We start from the raw sequence: 22,248 nt of genomic DNA on the forward strand, positions 1-22,248 counted from the left end.
AGATAAAAAATTGGGGGACACAGAGAAGGGGCAAAAAGGTCCCTACACCTCTTGGCTTGGCTTGGACACGCCCGGAGTCCTCATTGCAGCCGAGAAGCAGTCTCCTTATCTCTTAGTGGTTCCTTCCCTTGCCTGGCTCAGGCTTGAAACAGTGCAGGGAAAACAGCCCTAAATCAGACCTGGTGGTTGCCGGGGTAATCAGGCCTAGAGGTAAATTCTTTAGAGTGTGCTCTGTTCCTCCCTCAGATCTCTAGTCAGCTCATGCTCTGACGGACCTTCACATTATTTACACCCCTTACCCTTTATCATTCAGGTGCTTCCCCCTATCTTCATTCTCTTTTGTTAAGACTGATCTCCTCTAGGACCCATGTAAATCAGTGAGTTCCTATCACTTGTTTTCTTAAAGGTATCTATTCTCTGTAAACCTTAACACGCTAATGTAACATGTGTACATATGCATTCCTGTTGCCTAGCCCACTGATAAGCTTTTCAATAAAATCCTTGGAATAAAGGGCGATGGGGCCCTTCCCAGTAGGAGGGAAGTGCCCCATTTACTCTCCCTGCAAACAGAGAAGTGTTTGCAACGTTTTGTGTTTATTCCCCCTCATCTGTGACAAACCCCCGGACGGGCTCTGAGGATTTCAGAGCCCTGCTCCCACCTCAGCCGGCCCCAGCCTGTTTCCCTCAGGTTTCAGGGAGAGCTGCGTTCTCTGAGGCACTCCCCTGTGGCGGTGTGCCCCTGTAGCAGTCGCACAGGGTGACACTGTGCCCTCTCTGATCCCTTTCCCACACAAAGTGCCACAACACAGGGAAGTGGGTTGCCCTACCTTACCTAACACATAATATTCTGCCCTTTATAATATAATGGGTGTGCCAAGATGGCCCAAATAAAAGAAGAGATCAAAACTCCAGAAAAACAATTAAGCAGCAAAGCGATAGTCAAACTATCAGATGCAGAGTTCGAAACACTGGTAATCAGGATGCTCACAGAAATGGTTGAGTATGGTTACAAAATAAAGGAAAAAGTGAAGGCTATACAAAGTGAAATAAAGAAAAGCATACAGGGAACCAACAGTGAAGGGAAGGGAACCAGGACTCAAATCAACAATTTGAAGCAAAAGGAAGAAATAAACATTCAACCAGAACAGAATGAAGAAACAAGAATTCACAAAAAATGAGAGGTTTACGGATCTCTGGGACAACTTTAAACATTCCAACATCTGAATCATAGGGGTGCCAGAAGGAGAAAAGGAAGCGCGAGAAATTGAAAACTTACTTGAATAAATAATGAAGGAGAACTTCCCCAATATGGCAAAGGAAATAGACTTCCAGGAAGTCCAGGAAGCTCCGAGAGTCTGAAAGAAGTTGGACCCAAGGAAGCATATACCAAAACACATTATAATTACATTACCCAAGATTAAAGATAAGGAGAGAATCTAAGTACATCAATAGAAGCAAGAGTAAATGTTACCCACAAAGGAGTTCCCACAAAACTATCAGCTAATTTCTCCAAAGAAACCTTTCAGGCAAGAAGGGGCTGGAAAGAAGTATTCAAAGTCATGAAAGGCAAGGACTTACATCCAAGATGACTCTATCCAGCCAAGCTATTATTTAGAATAGAAGGGCAGATAAAGTGCTTCCCAGAGAAGGTAAAGTTAAAGGAGTTCCTCATCACCAAGCCCTTATTATATGAAATGTTAAATGGATTTATCTAAGAAGAAAAGATCAAAACTATGAACAGTAAAATGACAACAAACTCACAACTATGCACACCTGAACCTAAAACAAGACAAAACAAAACAAAATTAAGCAAACAACTAGAACAGGAACAGAATCACAGAAATGGAGATCACATGGAGGGTTATCAGTGTGGAGGGAGCAGGGGGGGAAAGCAGGGGAAAGGTACAGGGAATAAGAAGCATAAATGGTAGGTACAAAATAGACAAGGGGAGGTTAAGAATAGAATAGGAAGTAGAGAAGCCAAAGAACTTATATGTACGACCCATGGACATGAACTAAGAAGGAGGCAATGCTGGTGGGAGGGGAGTGAAGGATGGAGGGGAATAAAGGGGAGAAAAGAAACAGGACAACCATAATAGCAGAACGAATAAAATATACTTAAAATAAGTAAAATATTTTAAACTTATAGTTACATTCATTATTTTTTTGTATTAGTTTCAGGTATACACCATAGTGGTCAGATAATCATATAGTTTACAAAATGTTCCCTCTGATATTTCTGGCACCATACATACTTATTAAATTATTACTGACTATATTTTCTATGTTATACTTTGCATCCCAATGACTATTTTGTTAGTACTAATCTGTACGTCTCAACTCTTTCACCTCTTTTGTCTCATCCTTCCCTCACCTCTGGCAGTCATCAGTCTGTACTCTGTATCTATGAGTCTGTTTCTGTCTCATTTGTTCCTTTATACTGTTCTTTATATTCTGCATATGAGTAAAATCATATGGCATTTGTCTTTCTCTGACTGACTTATTTCACTTAGCATAACACTCTCCAGGTCCAACCATGCTGTTGCAAATGCTAAGGTTTCATTCTTTTACAACACATGGACTTTAGTTATATTGATAAGAAGTAATAGAGATGAGATTTGAGGTGACATAATTAAACCTCAGAGTCTACTTTCAGTACCATGGTACTATTATTACCTTCTTTAAGGTCTTTCTCATGTAGAAGCTCAAAAATCAAAAAAAGGTGAACCAGATTTATCCAGAAAGCAGTAAATGTTATGAAGAAAATTGTTCAGAGGAATGCTAGATGAAAGAACATAAACACCTCTCATCACAGTATATTTATAATCAAAACTGTCAATAGACTCATTTATTTTTATATTAAAAGTACAGCTAGTTGGTTTATTTTCTAATAATATTCAATATTTATTTTATTCTGTTGTAATGTTGTAAGGTAATGATAAAATTTGGTCTTTTATAAAAAATCTCAATAATTGCAAATTGCATGAGGCAGTCTACCCTCCTTGGGCTTGTTTTTTCTATTGGTTGCAAACCAGGAAAGAAGAAGGAAGATCTCAGGAATCAGAAAAGTTAAGTAATGTTACCCATAACTACACATCTAGTTAGTGGCAAAGAGATACCAAATTCATTCCAGAATCTTTATAAAAGAGTATTTTGGCTTCAGGGATGCCTTCATTTGCTTTTTAAACATATACTTATTGCAATGTGCCAGGCATTTTTCCAAGTACTAGGACAGAACAGTGAGTAAGATAATTTACAGTTCTTACAGAACTTAGTTAAAGGGAGAAAAAAGCATGTAGGCATTTAATAAATCATTATAGAAGCACACGAACCAGATTAGTCCAGAAAGCAGTACATGCTATGAAGAAAATTGATCAGAGGAATGCCACAGAGGAAATAATATACATCGCCTCTGATCCCAGTTCATTGTCTACATCTAGTCACACTGGGTGATGTCCCATCATGCTGGTCCCACCAAACTGCAAATTTCTAGGAAGTACAATTTTGTGTTCCAAGAAGAGGAGAGAAATGTATTTTGGAAACATCTTTCATGACTACCATAAGAAGTGACTTGTGTATAGTGGATACGTTGACAAGAGCGATTAGAGAAGCTTCTCTGAGAAAGTGATATCTGAGAAGAGAACAAATGAAGGAAAAGAATCATCCATGCTTCTCTGTTACTTATGTGGGGGAGTGGAGAAAAAGGTCCAACTCTGTTGAAAGTTCCAAAGTTAAATCCAACAGCAGGTGTCAGCTCGCCTGATAGCATAGGGAGTCATTAAAAGTAAGGGACTAGTGTGGATCAGTGGATTGAGTGCCGGCTTGCAAACCAAAGGGTCGCTGGTTCGATTCCCAGTCAGAGCACATGCCTGGGTTACAGGCCAGGTCTCCAGTAGGGGGCGTGTGAAAGGCAAACACACACTGATGTTTCTTTCCCTCTCTTTCTCCCTCCTTCCCTCTCTCTAAAAATAAATAAATAAAATCTTAAAAAAAAAGTTAAAGTAGAGAACATAGTAGGCAGAGGGAACAACAAATGCATGGCTTACACAGAAAGAGGAGGAAGTGAATGATGGTGCATGAATAAAATGATACCTGAGAGTAGGCAGGGGCTGGATCTTGTAGGGCTCTGTCAACACATATGGAAAGATAACTTCAACAGGTATTTGTCTATTGAAGATTTTGAAACACAAGAGTAATGATATAATTTAATCTCTATTATTAAACATTCTCAATGGTTATTTATATAAAAAAATAAAGATGATGATTGAGTGGAAGTAGGAAGTGGCTTTTGCTGGAATCCAGGTGAAAATTAAAGGTATAGTTTTTGTCTTCAAAAAGGTCATAAAATAGTGGGGCTGTAGGGAAATAGGTGATGTGCTCAGTTACAAAGCAATGTTCTAAGTACCTTGGTAGGAGAGAGCACCATGGAAGGATGCACAGGGAAAAACTAACCTGGACACGGGGATTTCAGATAAGGAAATCTTATGAACAAAGTCAGTAGCATTATTACAATTTTGTGTAGTACGTGATGGGAAGACAGGATAAAAAGAAATCTAAAAAGCGGGTAATGGCTAGACCGTGAGTCGCCTTGTATACTTATACTAAATTGTTTGGTTTTAATTCTAAAAGCAACTGGGAATCTAGAAAGACCGTTAGCTAGGCTCTGATATGTTCAGATATGCAGTTTATATAGATCATTTTGGGGGCATTTAAACCATAAATAGGGAATGTAGTCTCTAATAAGATTCCTTAGATTTATAAGGGGTTTTAGAAATGTGCACCTAGACACACTCAATGTGACTAGATGCATACATGGGTGTTCATTCACTTGAACACCCCAAGTTTATACTAAAGTCAGGTAGACTATTACACACACACACTTTCATATTTTTTCCCTTCCCTCTTTTCATCCTACTGTCTCACAGTAAATTAAAAATATTAAACCTATTTCTTAATGTCTGTTAGGTTTGGGTATGCATTGATGTTTAGAAATGTTGTCCTCCGCTGCCAGAAAACGGGAAAACATTATGGAGTTTTTTCCTCGTAACTTTGCCAAATGAAATCAACTTTTGTTAACAGTTGTTGATTTTCCCCTGGATGACAAGCTGCGTTTCTCTGAGGAGCCTGCGATGGCCATTCCAACGTCGGATCCAGGCCTGTGTGGTTCCTCCGAGCCCCAGCTGCTTAAGCTGCGGGGCTTGGCACACAATCTATCTTTATAGCACCGTTTGTCCCAGAAGAGTGTTAAAATGATGACTGCGTTCATATGTATGTGCTCATGCTGTTTTACTGTTATGTTTTCATGTTGCTGATACTGGTTACATTTTAAACTAATGCAATATTACTGTATTTTTGCCCTGAAGCTATTTAAATCCAGCATACAATTTGGGGGATCTAATAAATTAATGAATGCAGAGCCCTGGAGGAAAACCAACGGTGGAATCTATCTCAACATTTAAATGAATTCATTGTGACTAAATATTTGCAGTTGAAAGACTAGAGACTGTACAGGGACAGATCTTTTTTTTATCCCAAAGTCAAAAGTTGTGAAAATTGGGATTGCAAATATTATATTTATAATATATTTTTAATAGTCAGAATATATTGTGTTTTATAAGAAACTTGAAAGCCCTTTTGAAAAAATAACTAATAATGGTACAGCAAATATAATAAATTATTTAAGTTGTCAGACAAGTCGGGAAAAAACTTTCCAAAATTGTCTTAATGGAGTTTATACTTTAACTTGTCATTCATTGTAAAATGTTTTGAAAAGTACAACGCACTATATATGACATGTGCACAAAGCTTCCTGCACTTCCTATAATCATTGTGTTTCACTCCTTGCCAGGTTCCTAACTTTTCAATGAATCACTATGTATTAATAACTCCTGCACCTATAAGCAGCTGTTCGTTTCAGATTTCTCGATATTCTTTTCCTGTCCTGAAACTACTGAGAATCAGTTTGGCAGCACATTAATAGTTATTTCATTTATCAGAAAGATATGCATATAATGTAGGCCTACTTCTGTCTGAGGGGATCCTTGACATTCACCAAAGGAAGTTAGACTATACCTGGCTTCTAAAAATCCTTAGGAGAGTGGTGCTTATTAAAACCTACTTTTGCCCTTGAGCTGCCTGGCTAAAGGCTATGTTGGGGTGAGTGGGGGTATATTGTCCTGCTCTTCCACACGTAATGCAGAATGGATTCCTCAGGGGCTGCTGCTGCCTACCTGATGGTATATAATCTCAGCTGTGAATTGACAATGGAGTCAAGTCTGAGGCCTCCTTCATAAATCATCTTGTTCTCATCCCATTGGACCTCCAAGTACTCACGAGTCATTTAGATTTTAGGTGTCATATCTCTTGGTTATTTATCTCACTGCCTCTCCTTTTCTCTTACCTCAACACATGTCCAATGGCATGCTGTTTTGTGTTTTATGACTTGTTCCAACAAATTCTTTTTATCCCCATATGTTGCCCCCACTGGGTATTATCCTAATAAAATGTTTTATGGGACTTTAAAACCATTTATAGGTGCATGGAACTTAATGAAAAGTTATATAATAAGATAAGGACAATATTTCAATTTTTTAATGTTTACTCTCTTGGGTAAGTTAGAGAAGTTGAAGAGAAGGAAATGGAAAATGATATGTGGATACTTAAGCACAAATTCAATTATATTAGCACGAAAATGTTTTTAGTGTTAAAAACATATAAACATGTAGACACTCAAAAAGTATATTGAAACAAAGTTTTAATTCAGCATACTAAATATCCCCCAGTAAGTTAAAGTATTGAAATGAAAACCACAAAACAAACAAATCATTGTTTCTAATTCATTAAAATATTAAGTTTTTATGTCTGGAACTCAAACATGAGCACTTCATTTAGAATTTAATGTATCTTGGGAATGATGAAATTCTTTATTATCTAAATACAAGTGAGTAGAATATATTAATCTGTTAAATTGGCTAGAATTAAGTTAGAATTTTCTGCTCACTCTTAAAATTAAGTAATCTCCTTAACAGATACGTTAGATGTAAAATATTAAATAAACAGATTGCAATGTGGGTATTTCTTATTTGGAATTTACTTCTTGCCTTAGCAATATGCCTAGCTCACAGTAGGCATCAACTATTTATTAGAAAAACAATTTTTAAAGAAAACATTATTTAATTTGATATTTTAAAATAATGACATTATTATAAAGAAAGAATGTGTATAGCATATGAGCTATATATTTGACAGAGGGCCAAAGAATGCCATTTAAAAATTATTAATGGTTTATCTCTTCTTTCATTGGCTTTTTCTTCTCCCCATTATTTTTTAACTTTGTATCATAATAGTTTGATGATCTATAAAACAAGGGCATCTAGGGTTACTCAAAAACATAGCTCCTATAGAATGTGTTTTCACTGGTTTTATAAATAAAGGGTCAGCTAGCTATGGCTTGAACACTAATTCTGGTCCATTACCTATTTTTATAAATAAAATTTTATTGGAACACAGTCATAATCATTTGTAGATATATGGTGTGTGGCTTTTGTGTGCTAAAATAATGGAACTGCAACAGGCAAAGCTTAAAATATTTACTATCTGCTCTATCAGAGAAAAGAATTGCCAAAGCCTGTATAAAAGGTTCTCAATTCTGTTTATGATTCACAGACGTCTGCTTCAAATGCAGACATATCGACAATAACAACACACTCTGCTGAAAAATTCTAATATGAGTATTCCATGACAGGAAGGTCATGGTAGTTTAAATAGATTATTTCATGCACCAAAGTTATTTGGGAAAAGGTTTTGGATGCAGATAATAACAATTAATTTTCCTTAGGAAGCCCATGGCACACAAATGCCAACATAAAACTGAAATGAATTCTCCAACAAAACATGAATAAATCTGGTCAGTACTTGCAGGAATAGAATATCTAAGTGAAAATTCAGTTGATAATTCACATAAGTCAGTAAACAAAGGCCTACAGTTCAAATTGGTCCTAAAAGAAGTTAACTACTATTTCTATAGGAAAAAGGAAAAGTTTTACTCCTTTGCTTATTTCTTTATTTTCACAAAAGCATAGGTACTACTCAATTACTGATAAGTGAATTAATTATTTTATAGACTAGCCATGCCTTTTTTCTCTTTTTTGTTTGCCTATTTATTTATTTTATTTAAATTTTGTGCTAAATGTTTAGAGTCCTACCATTTCACTGATTATTAACTGTAACTGGAAACTGAAGAGTAAGAACTTAAAGACTATAAAAATTAATTCACTCTTGTCATTATTTGGGGGCTCTATTTAAGAGCAGAAAACAGGCTGAGGTTCTTCATTAAAATTAAGTATTTTTGTTACTTATTGATTTTAACTATTAAGTATATCTTTTATAAAACAAGAAATGTTGTGTTACTCTATTTAGGGTCAAGGTGCACAATTACTGTCTTAATAGAAAACCTAAATTTATCTAGAAATATGTGTGGATCTATTACTAACTTTCTGTGTAGTAAAGATGAAAATAATTGGTGTGTTTCTTCCTGTTTTAATGAGTGATTTTCTAATGTTTTGTTTTAAAATATTTGTAATTATCTGATTCCCTTTCATTTTTCTGATAATCATATTGTTAGAAACAGTATAAATTCTCAAAAAAGCTTCAGTTGATTTTATTTATATTGATATAAAAGTTGCTTGCAGCATTAAGATTAAAATTGCGTTTAAGAAGCTATTCTTTTCTGAATAACAAAAAGAGGCTTCCCATGGATAAACTCCATTAATAATTAACATTGTTTTGATATCTCACTAACATTTCTTAAGGAAAATAAAACAATCAGTGAGAGAATAAACTTAAGCCAGACAATTTGCAACATATTGAAAACAGGTATTATATTTTTCTAAAATGAGATGGAATTTAAATTTGCTTTAAATGGTATTTTGTCAGAAAACAATTTATATTTTTATTACAAGAAAATGGTTTTTAAAAAAATTAGGACAGAAAATTATATGATTTGTTGAGTCCATAATACAATTTGCTTATTTTCCCAAATTCAAAGCCAAGAGTTTATTCTCAATGAAAACGAATGACTGAAAAATAATAATAGTTTTTTCTTTGACTGTGTGTTTTAACAAATATGAATCGAAAGTATCTTCAGAATATTTTCATGAGAGGAAAACAAAACAGATGACTGTGTTTGGCTGTGTACAGTATTTATTGGTATTGATTAGGATTAATCTGTGCTGTGAAAAACAAGGTGGTTCACCTGCGATGATATATGACATACACTGGAAGACAAGATGCTTGTTTGACTTTCCACTATCTCTATGCTTAAATGTGCAATCTAAGTCTTCAGCTACAAATCAAATTTTGATACCTGCACTTCTCTGAGTGGTATTGTCTCTTTTTGGTTGACAACACTGTCATACTTTACTGGATTTTCCACAAAGAACTTGGCATAACTATTTGATTCCAAAATCCCTACTGAAGATGCCTTTATGGATCAAAGACCTCGGTCCCAACATCACTAACAAAACTTTTTATCAGCATCCTCCAGCATGCAGCGTAATGTTTTTGTTATCTAAGGATAATTTTATCTAGCTGAACCCTTTTATTCATATGCACAATAAAAGAACTGAGCTAAATTATGTTTAAATTTTTTTCCAGTTTCCTATATTTTCTGAAATCTATGAGATAAAACTTTTATGGCAGACAAGTATATTATTTGGGTGACTGAAGAAATTTTCTGTGTGGGAACGTCTACAGCCATTCCAATGACAAAGTGCCAGAATCCAATTTATCAGGGAGACTTGTGGAAGAGAAAAGAAAATAAAAAGAAAGGAAAAAAACAAAAAGAGAAAGACAGACTTACTGTGTCTATTTAATGTAATGGCCCAGGTTCCTTGTAGTGCCATTTGGGAAATTTCATTAATGCCCTGAAGTAAGTAAAAAAAAAAAATCTTTCTTTTTTCATTTTAAAGGAAAATTGAGTATGTAATTGAGAACAATGTAGTAATTATTTGGGAAACATGTAGATGTTATTTCATAGAGTATTAGGGGGAAAAATGTGCTAAACTCAATAGCTGCAAAAGGAGATGTCTTGATGGAAGAATGAAGAGCAGACTTTAGTTTGAAACTTCATCTGTGTAATCCTAAGCAAGCATTTTAACTTAATCCTTAGTGTGAGGATCAAATAGAGTAACAAATGTAAGGTGCCTGGCAATGAATGAGTCACCAACATATGTTAACTCCCTTCTTTTCTTCCAATATTGTGACTAATGGAACCTTCTCACTAACACTTTCTGTTAAATAATAGATAAAAAAAGATTTCAACTTTTCCTATCTTTCTGGAATATACTATTGGGTAGAAAAACCTTAAACAAACAAAATTATAAAAGATAAGGGAGATATCCTGTCTATTTTATTTTATTAACTCTTGGACTGAAACTTCAAATATTTATTCAATAAATGAAAGAAATTACATTATATTAAAAAATATGCATGGCTAGATCAGTGTACCTAGGTCTTGTACATCTTCATGAAAATAAACTCCAGGATTTGGAGGTAAAGTGAGGAAACAGATCAAAGTTACAAGATAAATAAGACAAAAACAAGTAGCGGTTGAATTCTGTGAGTAAAATCACCTGTTTTGGTTAAGAGATAGACTCTTTCACTCAATAATTATTTACAGAGCATTCTCTGCCCATCAAATATTATACTTGACTAGGAAACTACAAAGTTGATGTAAAGTTATTCTAGTTTCCTTCTTAAATTTGAGAACAAGTAAGGAGTAAGGTGAAAGAATAAATGAACGAATGGTGAATGAATGAGGACAAACCTCGAAAGAAAAGTGGAAGTTTCCAAACTTTCCAAAGCTAAAGGTACAAACAGAAAGATAGGAGCATGTGTGAGTGTGCATATTAATAATGTTATCTGTGTAACTGCTTGTCATTAAAGAGAACTTGTTAAAATTATTCATAATAAATCAAAATTGAACACCCAGACATACTTAATTTTAAATCTGCAATTAATTTGTTATCAGGATGTAAATACAAAATTGTTTATGTTCCGGCATCGCCCAGTTCACACACTTAGAGCATTAGGCAGGAAACAGTCCCTTTTCAGACAGCCAAACAAAAAGGCATTAACAACAATGACCATAAATCTTTGTTGTCTTCAAAGTGAAGAAAAATCCAATTCTTTGAGGGATATTTAAGTTGTACTTAGAATTAATTACAAAATTCAGGCAAAATCTATTCTAGAGAAAACCTCTTTCCTTCTCCATCAAGTCCATGCTGAACCTATTTGTATAACAATTTCAGGATGAAATTGAACAGAAGGAATAACTGCCTAATGGTACTGAACAATTTTCACGTTTACTTCAGAAATGCTTATTTTGGGATGAAATGTAATTGAGACTGTTCCCAAAGAGTATAAGAATTAAAATTTACATAATTCAAGTGAATTAAACTGTCAACAATGAGATAAGATTAATTCTATGTAATTGTATTTTATAGATGTGAAGTGTGGCCAGAGATTTTTTTTTTAAGGTTCTAGCCAGAGAGTTAAAGACTTGTAAGAAAAGACAAAACTCTTGTTTTAACTTTATTATTAATGTCCCTAAAAGTAAAATCACCTTTTCACAAAACCTTTCAATACATTAATAAACAGCCAGAACTGAGACTATAGAGGAAGTTCCTTCACAGGGAGTTTTTGAGGGTCCAACCTCACTTATTTTTCCACATGGAAAACTATTTACCCAGTAGATTTACAGATGGTTCCCTATAGAAATATGTACCAATCAAAGGATTCAGAACCAAAAAGAAATGAGAGCTAAATTAATAATAAACCTGCATTTAAACAAAGGAAAAACTCAGTTTGTTGTAGATTGTCTTTCTAGTTCTTCCTAGTTCTCTGCTGCTTGTAGTGCATGCGCACACCCACAAAAGTAATTATGACAATGTAGCACTTCCTAAAGATATTGCACGTCCTTTGCCTCGCAAGGGAGTTTGAAAGTGAGAGGAAAAAGCAGCACAACATTAAGAGGGAAGGGATGAGTATACATTCATCTAGGAGGGAACGTTTCCCATATATTAGTCATATTGATTTTGAAAAAAGTTATCACTAAAGAAATTTTTTGAAAGTAGTTTCAGGGAAAATATGAATTGAACTTAAATTCCAAATTTTTCTAAAATGGAGATTATATACAGAGTGTTCTGTTTCTTAGTTTCTCTTGCTTCTTTACTATTAAAAGTTAATTTGAGAGTATTTCTACCCTTTTCAAAACAATTCGAGTTGAGAAAAACTATGCCATATGCTTTGCTTAGCCAGGCAGTGTAAAGCAAAGTCCTGAGTAATTACGTGGCAGATTTGATCAGTTTTGACAGCCAGTCTTGAAACTCAAGCCAAAAATGCCCTGTTCTTTCTTCCGCAGCAGGTTTGGGGACTGAATTATTGCATGACTAATTGCATCAAATTTCTGTTGTACCTTGGCAATGGCCTCACAAACACTGCATGTTACAAAATGACTTTTCTGATGTGCTTTAACAATTCTATCTGTCATAGTTATTTTACAACTTCTGTGTGAGAATACATAATCAAAATAATGTTGGATAAAAGTATTTAAATGCCTGTTGAAATACTTTACATTGTCTTGCACCAGAGTCATCCCACATTGTTACTTTTCTTCAGTTATGTAACATGTATTTGCCGAGTATAGTATTTGATTAGGGAATCCTAGTACAAATTTTAATCTAATAAATATAAATTAGTTCAGGAAATTCTCTTCATCTTCTGCTTGAAACATATCCAAGAATCATGTAGATTATCTGGATCATTTCCTTAGTGTATTATCATAATCGTATAAAAAATGCATAGTGTTCGCATTGACAGTGTATCATTTACAGTGATGTATTAGTGAAATTGAAGTGCTCTAAAGATGAAGCCCATTAACATTAAATAGTCACTGATTCTATAATAATTCAAACCCAAAAAATTCTCTAAAGAGCTTACAAGGGGTGTGTTACCTGCTTTGGATACTCTTGAGGGTAAAGCAATTTCTCCACAACTTCTTAATGTACACTGAGCATTTTAACTTAGTGATAAATAGACATCAAAGAGATAAATGGGATTTTAATTCTTAGGTGAAAGTAAATTAACTTTGGGACAATTTATCTTTTACAGCATACTAGGAGGCAGTGCCAGCAGGCCATAGGTGTATACCTCATAAGGAGCCTTAAAAGACATCTGTGAGGTAGGGGAAAATGCAGTTTATATTTGAAATGTAATTTTGCAATGAAATGTCAACCACACCTTAGATGAATATTTTAAATGTACAAAGGATAAAAGAAAAATATCTTTGTACTCTTTTTCCATGCAAGATTAATGATAAGCAAAATGTTTTAGCTCATATATTCTAGGGAACCAACTGAATTGAGAGAGAAAAGAATAGAAGAGTGAGATAAAGAGGAGAGAGAGAAGACAAAAGGAATCATGTCAGAGAAAATACTTTATATTTTATAGGTTGTCAAATATTTACAAAAGACAAATATATCTCCCTGGAAAACATTTGGAAAATTATTCCTTTTTGAGGTTACACAATATATGGTTTCCCTAGCACTACCACACTTAAATAAATCCCTTTCTTGTTTGCCTGTTTTCATGTTGTATTTTAAAAAGTGAACAGGGACTGTGAATTTTCATCCTTTTATCCGTTTTTTCTGTCTAAGCACAGTACCTGGCACATAAAAAGTCCTTAATAAGTATTTATGGGGGAAATGAAAGAATGAATAATGTTCTACTTAAAAAGATGTTATTGATTGAATAAGTGTTTGGCACTCTAATAATTTTTGCTATATTTCCAACATGATTTCTAATTTATTAATTTTCCCTTATTGTTTATCACATTTTGCAAAGTAACTCATGCAAAAGGTAGGGTCCAATAGTCCCTGGATATGCTGAGAGTCACGGTCATGGCGTCCTTTCTCTCTTAGCTTGCTTTCCCGAGAGTCTGTCGCTTGGAACACATCAACATTTAATAGGAGATTATCTCTCAGGAGATTATTTTAAGGAAACACATTTCATGTAAAAAAAAAATAAGGAAAAGTATGCCTGTCTTCTTATTTTTTTATTTCCCTTTGTGATGGATTTGAAGTTTGGCCATTTATAAATTGGAGGTTGGTTCAAGTGTAGTAACTAAAGCCATCTAATGAAGGTTAAGCAGTTAATGAAAGTAAGAAGCAAAGGCCACAGAAGAAGTTATCAAAGTGTAAGGAGATATTAAAGTGAGAAACCAGAGAAAGGAAAGGTAAAGAGATCAGCAAATTATTTTACACAGTTTCACATATATGTATTTTTTTTCTGGTGAGCAATATATTTTTATATAATAGCCATTCTGAAATACTCCAAATATTATATAACAATTTAAAGCACAATTTCACATTTTTACCAAATTACTAACCTTCTTTAGTACAATTGATTTGGGTCTCATCACTGAAGTCTCCACAGTCATTGTCACCGTCACAGGCCCAATGGCCCGGGATACATCTGCCACTGGAACATCTAAACTGATTATCAAAGCAGGAGAGAACACAGCCAACTTCATCACTCCCGTCCCCACAGTCGTCATCTGGAAAGAAGCATCAACATTAGTATAGAGAAACTGACCCAGAGAGAAGTGTTTTCTTATGAAAATCAGTTTTTTCCTTCTACATACAGTTTTCTTTTGTTATTGTAAAAGGAATGACAAATCAGTGATCAACATTTCACATGAATAATAGGAGAATTATTTTCTTCTTCATATTGTTTCACTTCTGATCTGAATCAGCTATTAAACCAAGGGGAAAAAAATCCTTGACTTTAAATAATGAAGCTTAATTTCTATTTCACTCAGAACTGACTAACTACAAACTGAATGAATCTATGCAACATGAAATAATTATAAAGTGGGAGGATGATTGGGACTGTAGGAATTTCATGAAATGATATAGCTAATAACATAATTTTTATGGAAAATTATTATTTTGAACTACATTATCTATGTGCCAGAATTTATCATTTTATCTTCAATTCAGTCCCTCATTCCCCATTCTCTAACATGAGAGCTACTGTGTACCCTTCCCCCACTGGCTCCTAAGTGTGTATTCATAATGGGAAATTGTTGCACGCTATCATTAGCAATGATTTATGTTTTTTTATAAACAACTATTGCAGAAAGGAAGGGAGAGGAATATAAAGTAGAAATAGATTACTTTGAAATCAATGGCTGAGATACCATTAGTTTATATCTAATTCATTTATCTGTATTTGGCATAATAATAAAATTGAGTAAAAGAAAAAAAATTTTGAACATAAAAAGCAAGGTGACAGAATTGAGACCATCTGGATAATTACATTTTCATAAATATTTTGGGAAACCTTAATGGTCAGGGTCGTTTCCTAAACTGTCTCCTTTTTACTTCATGTTTGTAGTCTTAGACTGTGTCCAGCATAATATCTGAAAGCAAATCTCTATCATAGCCCCATGGGACAGATATTGAGCTCCATTATCCTTAATGCTAATCCCTATTGATGTGCCAGCTGCCCTCTTACCACTTATTCTAGCCATTTGCTTGGCTCTGCAAGCTTCTCTTATGAACCACCTCTGAAGGATGCAAATCAGTACAGACAGCCAGACCCCCAATCAAATCAGAGCAGTACAGTGAACATTTGGTACTTGCCAGAGTCACAGTGCCATTTGCTGCTAATGCACCTTCCACTTCTGCATATAAATTGAGTTAGTGGCTCACAAGTTGGGAATTCTGTGAATGATATAAAAACATTCCATAGAAAATATGTTAATGACTGTGCTTGACTTAATTTGTATCTCATTTGTTAATTTGATCAGAGCACTTCCTGTGTCTTCCACAGATGACACAAAGGAAACATTAGATAAAATACATAATGACAGTAACTTCTTGAGGACTAAGGATACGTATACTCCTAATATCTTTTAAATGAGTACTTTCCAGTGATGGAAGGCCAAGGGGAATTATTTGATGGATAACTGTTTGGATTCATTATACTGCAAGTAAAACAGATAGATGTCAACTCCCTGTACCAAGGGATTCAACCTCCTCTCAAAGAGTAACAGCTGGATGAAGCTCTGTACTCTGGTGCTACAGTCATTTATTTATGTTTTAAAAGAAAAAGGCCTTTTCTGAAGAGAGAGCCAAAGTAGGGAAGTTACATCTAACTTTGCCTCTGAGAGATGTAAATATTGCAAGCTGAACGTTAAAACAAAACAAAAACGACTCAATAAAATTAGGTAGTATGATATAATTAAAAATTTTTGGTAAATTTCATGATTACCAAAGGAATGTCTTGAATATGTTTTAAATAAATTTAACTTTCTTAACACTGAAAAAAATGTGATTAGAGCCTAAGTAGGATTCAAAGACAAATAAATCCATAAAGGAGGCAATCCATGATAAATAGATATAAGATTATATCAAAAGCAATACCCATACAGCAACACAACAAACATTCTGACATGCAAAACAGTACTAGAAAGAAAAATGAAAATGCCCCCAGCATGATTTAATCAACACTTCTAAAAGAGTTTCTTTTGTTACCTGACCAGATAATCAAAACTTATGCTTATGTTTCAGGAATCAACATGAATATTGTCAAAATATGTTTCCCTCCTTAGGTAAGTGATTTTAATGTTTAGAAGCTATACAGTAGACATGAATCAGAGACTTTTAACAAAGTATCAATGTAAGTTATGGTTCAAATGAGTAAACAACTAAATGCTGACTCTATAATGAGATCTCATTTTTACAAAAGTAAAATGATGTCTTTTTGCATCTACAACAGGTTATTTTACAATTTTAAATCTCTCTTCTGTAAACAAGAGCATGTTAACCAATATCACAAGTTTTATAAGAAAAAGAGCCACCCCAAATATTTGGAAATTTCTGACATTTGGTGGATATTTCACTGATTAGGAAATTTTGTATGTGACCTTTAAGATGTTTTTTTCTGTTTCTTAGATTGTATGTCTAAATTAAACAGTAAAAAAAAAAAATCTAGAAATTAGCGTCCAAAAGGTAAAAAAAAATCTAAAAAATGAGTAACATAATCTAAAATCTAGTGTACCTTCAGCCTCTAAGAAAATGAGTCATACACCTTCTATCCACTGTAACCATGAGATACAAGGTTTATCCAGAAGGTATCCAGCCCTGTATACCATGTATTCATACCATGTATGAAAAATAGAGACATTTGTTGAAGAAGATACAAGATGCATTAAACATTGTACATAAGACAATGATGCCTCAGTCCCCTTCAAAGTAGACACCTTGGGACCTCACACAGTTCTCCCACTCGCCATCAGCTGCCACCACCCCCCTCCATTGTGTTTCCCTGAATCTCATGAACAGTCTGAAATTTCCTCCTTTTCAAAAGTGATTTTGGTTTTTGGAAAAGCCAGAAGTCACAGGATGCCAAATCTGGGACGTAGCTGGGTTGAGTCACCTGGGTGATTTGATGTTTCACCAAAATACTCTTCATGAGATATGATACATGACTGAGTGCGTTGTTGGAATGAAGCTGCCAATCACCAGTTGCCCAAAGCTGTGGTCTTCTAAATTATTAGAATCATTTCTGTGAAGAAATGTTCAAACTTCATGCAAAATTTGATGCAGATTTGTTGCTCTACTCACTCAGTCATTTTGAATTTGACAGACACAAAATACACATGCTCACTCAACAGCGTCTACCGCTCCCATTGACTAGTACAGTGAAGTCATCATTGTTCACACATTCCAGTCCTCTCTCCGTGGCTGCCAGATTACATCGAGATGGCTCAAACCATTTTCATTATACTAACAGTGGTTGCACTTTTTCTGTTCATATATGCCTATAATGTGCATGTGCTCTTAAATAATTACACTTACTTTCTGCTTTATTTTTTTTTATATAACACTTAGTTACATCATTTCTCTTGGTAACCTTCTTGTCTGAATTAGTTTATAGGACCAAAAGGCAAATTATATATTTTAAAAAAATTGGGAGCTGGAAGGAACAAAGTGATTTTCTAGAAGGCAAATCATAAAAAAGAGCAAAGGTATCAGCCTTGGCTGTATGGCTCAGTTGGCTGGAGCCTTGTCAAAGGTCATGGTTCAATTCCCTGTCAGGGTACATGCTTAGGTTGCTGGTTTGGTCCCTGATTGGGGTGTGAAATATGTTTCTCTCTCACATCAATGTTTTATGTTTGTCTCCCCTTCCCCTTCTCCCTCCCTTACTTTCTCTCTAAAGTTAATGAGAATGTCCTCAGGTGAGGATTAAAAACAGAAAAAAGAACATTAATCAAAGGGAAACGTGTAAATGAGTGAAGTTACTAATATTTCATCCCTGTTCTGTTATCACAGCAGTGTGATCTTGGGTGAATCACACAGCTTCTCTTGTCACAGATTCTTTCTTGGTTTATAAAGTGATCTCCCAGGTCTTTTAAGTAAGATCAAGAAGTCAGAAGAAACATTATTGAGAAATGCACAACACCCTTAAAGCATTTAATGCAGAATAAGTGAGCAAGCAAACAAACAAACAAGCAAACAAACAAGGTTCACCACCTAGGATTATTACAGCATTCCAATAAAATACAGTAACTGAATTTCAGAAAAAATAAAACAACTTGTAAATAAAGAAATGGTAAAATTATCTTTGGCTTTACTCTGCTTAATAACATAGTCAAATGGGCCATACATTTTATATAGAAGTCCATCAAAAATTTTAAATACACTATAGGGTCTCTCATTTTTCAGTGTTGGAAGATGCTGGATCCATAATTTGTCCATATCCTATCACTAGTACCTGATGGTAATAGAGAAAATAAGTCTAATGACAATATACTGTTCCCCTAAAAATATAACACAATCAATGTTCTAAAATAAATGTAACACTTTCACTGTTCTTCTATATTAGCTTTAATTTAAAAGTTAAATGTAGTGTCTAAATATTTCTGTTTTTTTCTGGACACTTGTTCTAATAAAATACTATCATGGATTCTTATACAGTATTTGACAAAGTCTTAAATGTTACAAATCTTTTCTTTCTTGACTTTACATAAATATTCTTTAATTTTGGATCTTCCTTGGGACACAACTCTGAAACAGAAAAATTATGAACCGAAGTGGCTTACATTTTATCATGTTACAATTTTAGCAACAAAACTATATTTTATTTCTGTAGTTACTTCAACCTCATAGAATATTTAATATAGATTAATGGACTGTTAAAAAATCTTCTATTGTTGCAGGTAGTATGCTCAATTTATCCGTTATGTCTTTCACTTAAAATTTATTGCCAGGTTATATGTATGCTATTATGTAAATTACAACAATTCTCTCTCTCTCTCCCAAGGGCAGTCATGGTTGGTTTAGTACTTATATTTATCTAATATACAAAGCTTAGAGGAATGTTTCCCAGTGAGGTAGTTTTCAGATCCAATTTATGGTTGTTTCCTGTCTCATGTCTTTTAAGCCCTAGGAATTTTCTTACTTCTTCCTTCTCTTAGACTACAAAATGGATATTTCTAAGTAAATTACTACTGAAGTCTCAAAATACAGTTGTTATAGATTTGTTTGAGAGTATTAGTTCACCTCCGATATACTGTATGAATTTGACTTTCATGATTAAGTGTGCGAAAAATATATAGAAAATTCAAGTTAAAATAAAAGGCAAGGTAAGAACATGATAGGGGTCCAGGATTAGAAAAATTTTATCTAAACATGATAGTCACCATTCATATTATGTATTATTATTTATTGAGCATGAAGTGTTAGTCACATATGTACATTACCTATGTTCTTCCATTAAACTCTAATTCTTATTTTTACCTATATAATATATAATTAAATATAGGTATGGGAAATAATGCATCTTAAAATTATGCAGATTATAAGAATATATCCTTTGAGAAAATATATGTAACATTTCTCAATACTGATACTCGTTGTGGCTGCTACTTATAGAAGACACACTTCAAAAAATCCAATAGAGTAAATACATTCTGGAGAAAATTGTAAGAGAATAGTGTACCACGAATTGTCTTCACTTTTCTCCTCTTTCATTGTTGTTACCTAAAACCTTATTTTATATATCACATGTAATGTTGAGTATAAAGAACATAGGTTTTGTAAGTACATAAACCTGATTTGAAATTCTGACTTTGCTACTAATTAATGTGTGACCTTGAGCAATTGCTTAACCTCTCTAACCCCAGATTCCTACTTTCTAAGTCTTAGAGATAGATTAAACAGAATAAATTAATGGACAACATAGTATTATTAGGCCCTGGGAACACAATGTCCAACACTTTTCTCAGTGTTTACAATCTTGTAGGAAAAAAACATTTATAATATAATTAAACAAGTGACTTTAATAAGTTTGTATAAATGTTATGATATAGGCAGTATAAGGTATTATTGGGGAAAAAAATAGAAGCATGTAATTTTAGATAGTTTGACCCAGAGGAAGAGATATGCAAGCTGATATAATTGATATATTCAAGTTAAATAAGACTAACAGAAGAAGAAGAAGTATTTTTTAGAATATTCCAAAAAGATGGCATTCCTGAAGGTCCAGAAGTCAGGGTATACAAAATGTTTGCGAAGCTGCAAAATTTCAAAATGGTTGATGAACATGTAAGGTAGAAGTAGTAAAATTTTAGGAAATAATCACTATTATACATAACAAATAATCACTATTATATATTATATATAATAAAGCTAAACTATAATAAAATTGAACTATATACTGTGTGTATGTGGATGTGTGTGAGGGAGAGGGGCAAAATTTTGCCAGCAAAGGCTATAGAAAAAAGCTAAATCTATAACCTAGATGCTTGGGTTTTAACATCATTATCGGACCTGTGACACCTCAGTTTCAGAGAAAGTGTGGATCCCAGCAACAATCCAGGACCCTCAGAACCTAAATAGAACCCTCAGTACAAAGGTGGAATAGAGAACATTCTCCCCCTAAACCCCCGGTCCAAAGAGATGTCTCAGCCTGGACTATGAGTAGAAAACATACAGAGCTCACCCTGCCGCCTTGAAAATTTAGAAATATAGTTTCCAACGTCCAATTTTTCAACTTTATGATGATGTAGAAAAGATATACAGTTAGCAGAAACCATAGTTTGAATTTTGAATTTTGACCTTTTCCTGGGCTAGAAACATGCTGCTCCCAGCAAGCCATGTGATCTTGAGGGAAAACAGCCGATGCTCCACTGTGTATTCATTGTGTTAGAAGATTTTGCCCACCTGTAGGCTAATGTAAACATTTAGGTATGTTTAAGGAAGGCTAGGCTATGATGTTATGAAGGTTAAGGGCATCAGATGCCCTTTTGGCTTATGATATTACCAATTTCTGATAGATTTGTCAAGATGTAACCCCATAGTGAACTGAGAAACATATGTAATTGTGAGAATGTATCACAGACTCTACTTTCTGTAGTCAGAGAAACTTAAGTAAAAATATCAAAGCGAAAATTATTTCAATGTATATAATATTTTAGAGGATTGTGAGGGTGCTCAGGAAAGATGTGACCTCAAAACAAGACTCATAAGATTTCCACAAGGGCAAAAAAAACATAGAAGATGGGGTCAAAATAAAAAATAAAATAAAGAGTAAAAAAGGTAAAAGAAAAAAAAATCTGGTGTACAAAATTCGGCAGATATAACAAATGTCTGAATTACATTTATAAGATCTACCAGTTAAAAATAGCTGGTAGAGGCTATAGATTGAAGTAAGATGGACATTATGAAATAAGTCAAATGTATTTAAAAGACAGATAGATATATAAATAAAATCCATGTATAAGACACCCTAATAAAATAGAAACAGGTTTGAAAAAAACAAAGTAGAACATTTAGAAATGAAACCCAGCATCTTGATATTAAAAACTACATGGGAAAGTTGAATTATAAATTATTACACTTTAGATAATTACTAAATTAGAAGAAAAATCTGAATGACTCTTTGTCGTTTCAAATAAAAGATTTAAAATTATGTAAAAGAGATTAAGACTCATTAAGGATAGACTAAAAAGATCAAACATAAAACTAGCAGTTCCAAAAAATGGAAAAGAGAAAACGAAGATAAGCAATACTCCAAAAGATATTTCTGTAGAGTTTTCCAAAATTTATCAGAGACATACCTTTAGGTTTAGGAAGCACACTCTCTCTTAAGATAAGCAAAAATAAATTCACATATGGAAAC

General features: G+C 33.9%; 1 protein-coding gene across 1 annotated transcript in view; it reads right to left on the reverse strand.

Annotated features, from left to right (window-relative positions):
• LRP1B (LDL receptor related protein 1B) overlaps nucleotides 1-22,248 on the reverse strand; it is a 1,772,547-nt gene that overhangs the window by 658,967 nt on the left and 1,091,332 nt on the right. Inside the window, exons 19-20 of the mRNA XM_054562474.1 lie at nucleotides 15,705-15,785; nucleotides 14,447-14,614 (exon numbers count right to left, since the gene is read on the reverse strand). Coding sequence (XP_054418449.1) covers nucleotides 14,447-14,614; nucleotides 15,705-15,785 — 249 coding nt within the window. The remainder of the gene's footprint in view (nucleotides 1-14,446; nucleotides 14,615-15,704; nucleotides 15,786-22,248) is intronic.

Source organism: Pteronotus mesoamericanus, unplaced genomic scaffold (assembly GCF_021234165.1).
Source record: "Pteronotus mesoamericanus isolate MK-2021 breed Mesoamerican mustached bat unplaced genomic scaffold, CSHL_Meso_final scaffold_651, whole genome shotgun sequence".
NCBI classification, from domain to species: Eukaryota; Metazoa; Chordata; class Mammalia; order Chiroptera; family Mormoopidae; genus Pteronotus; species Pteronotus mesoamericanus.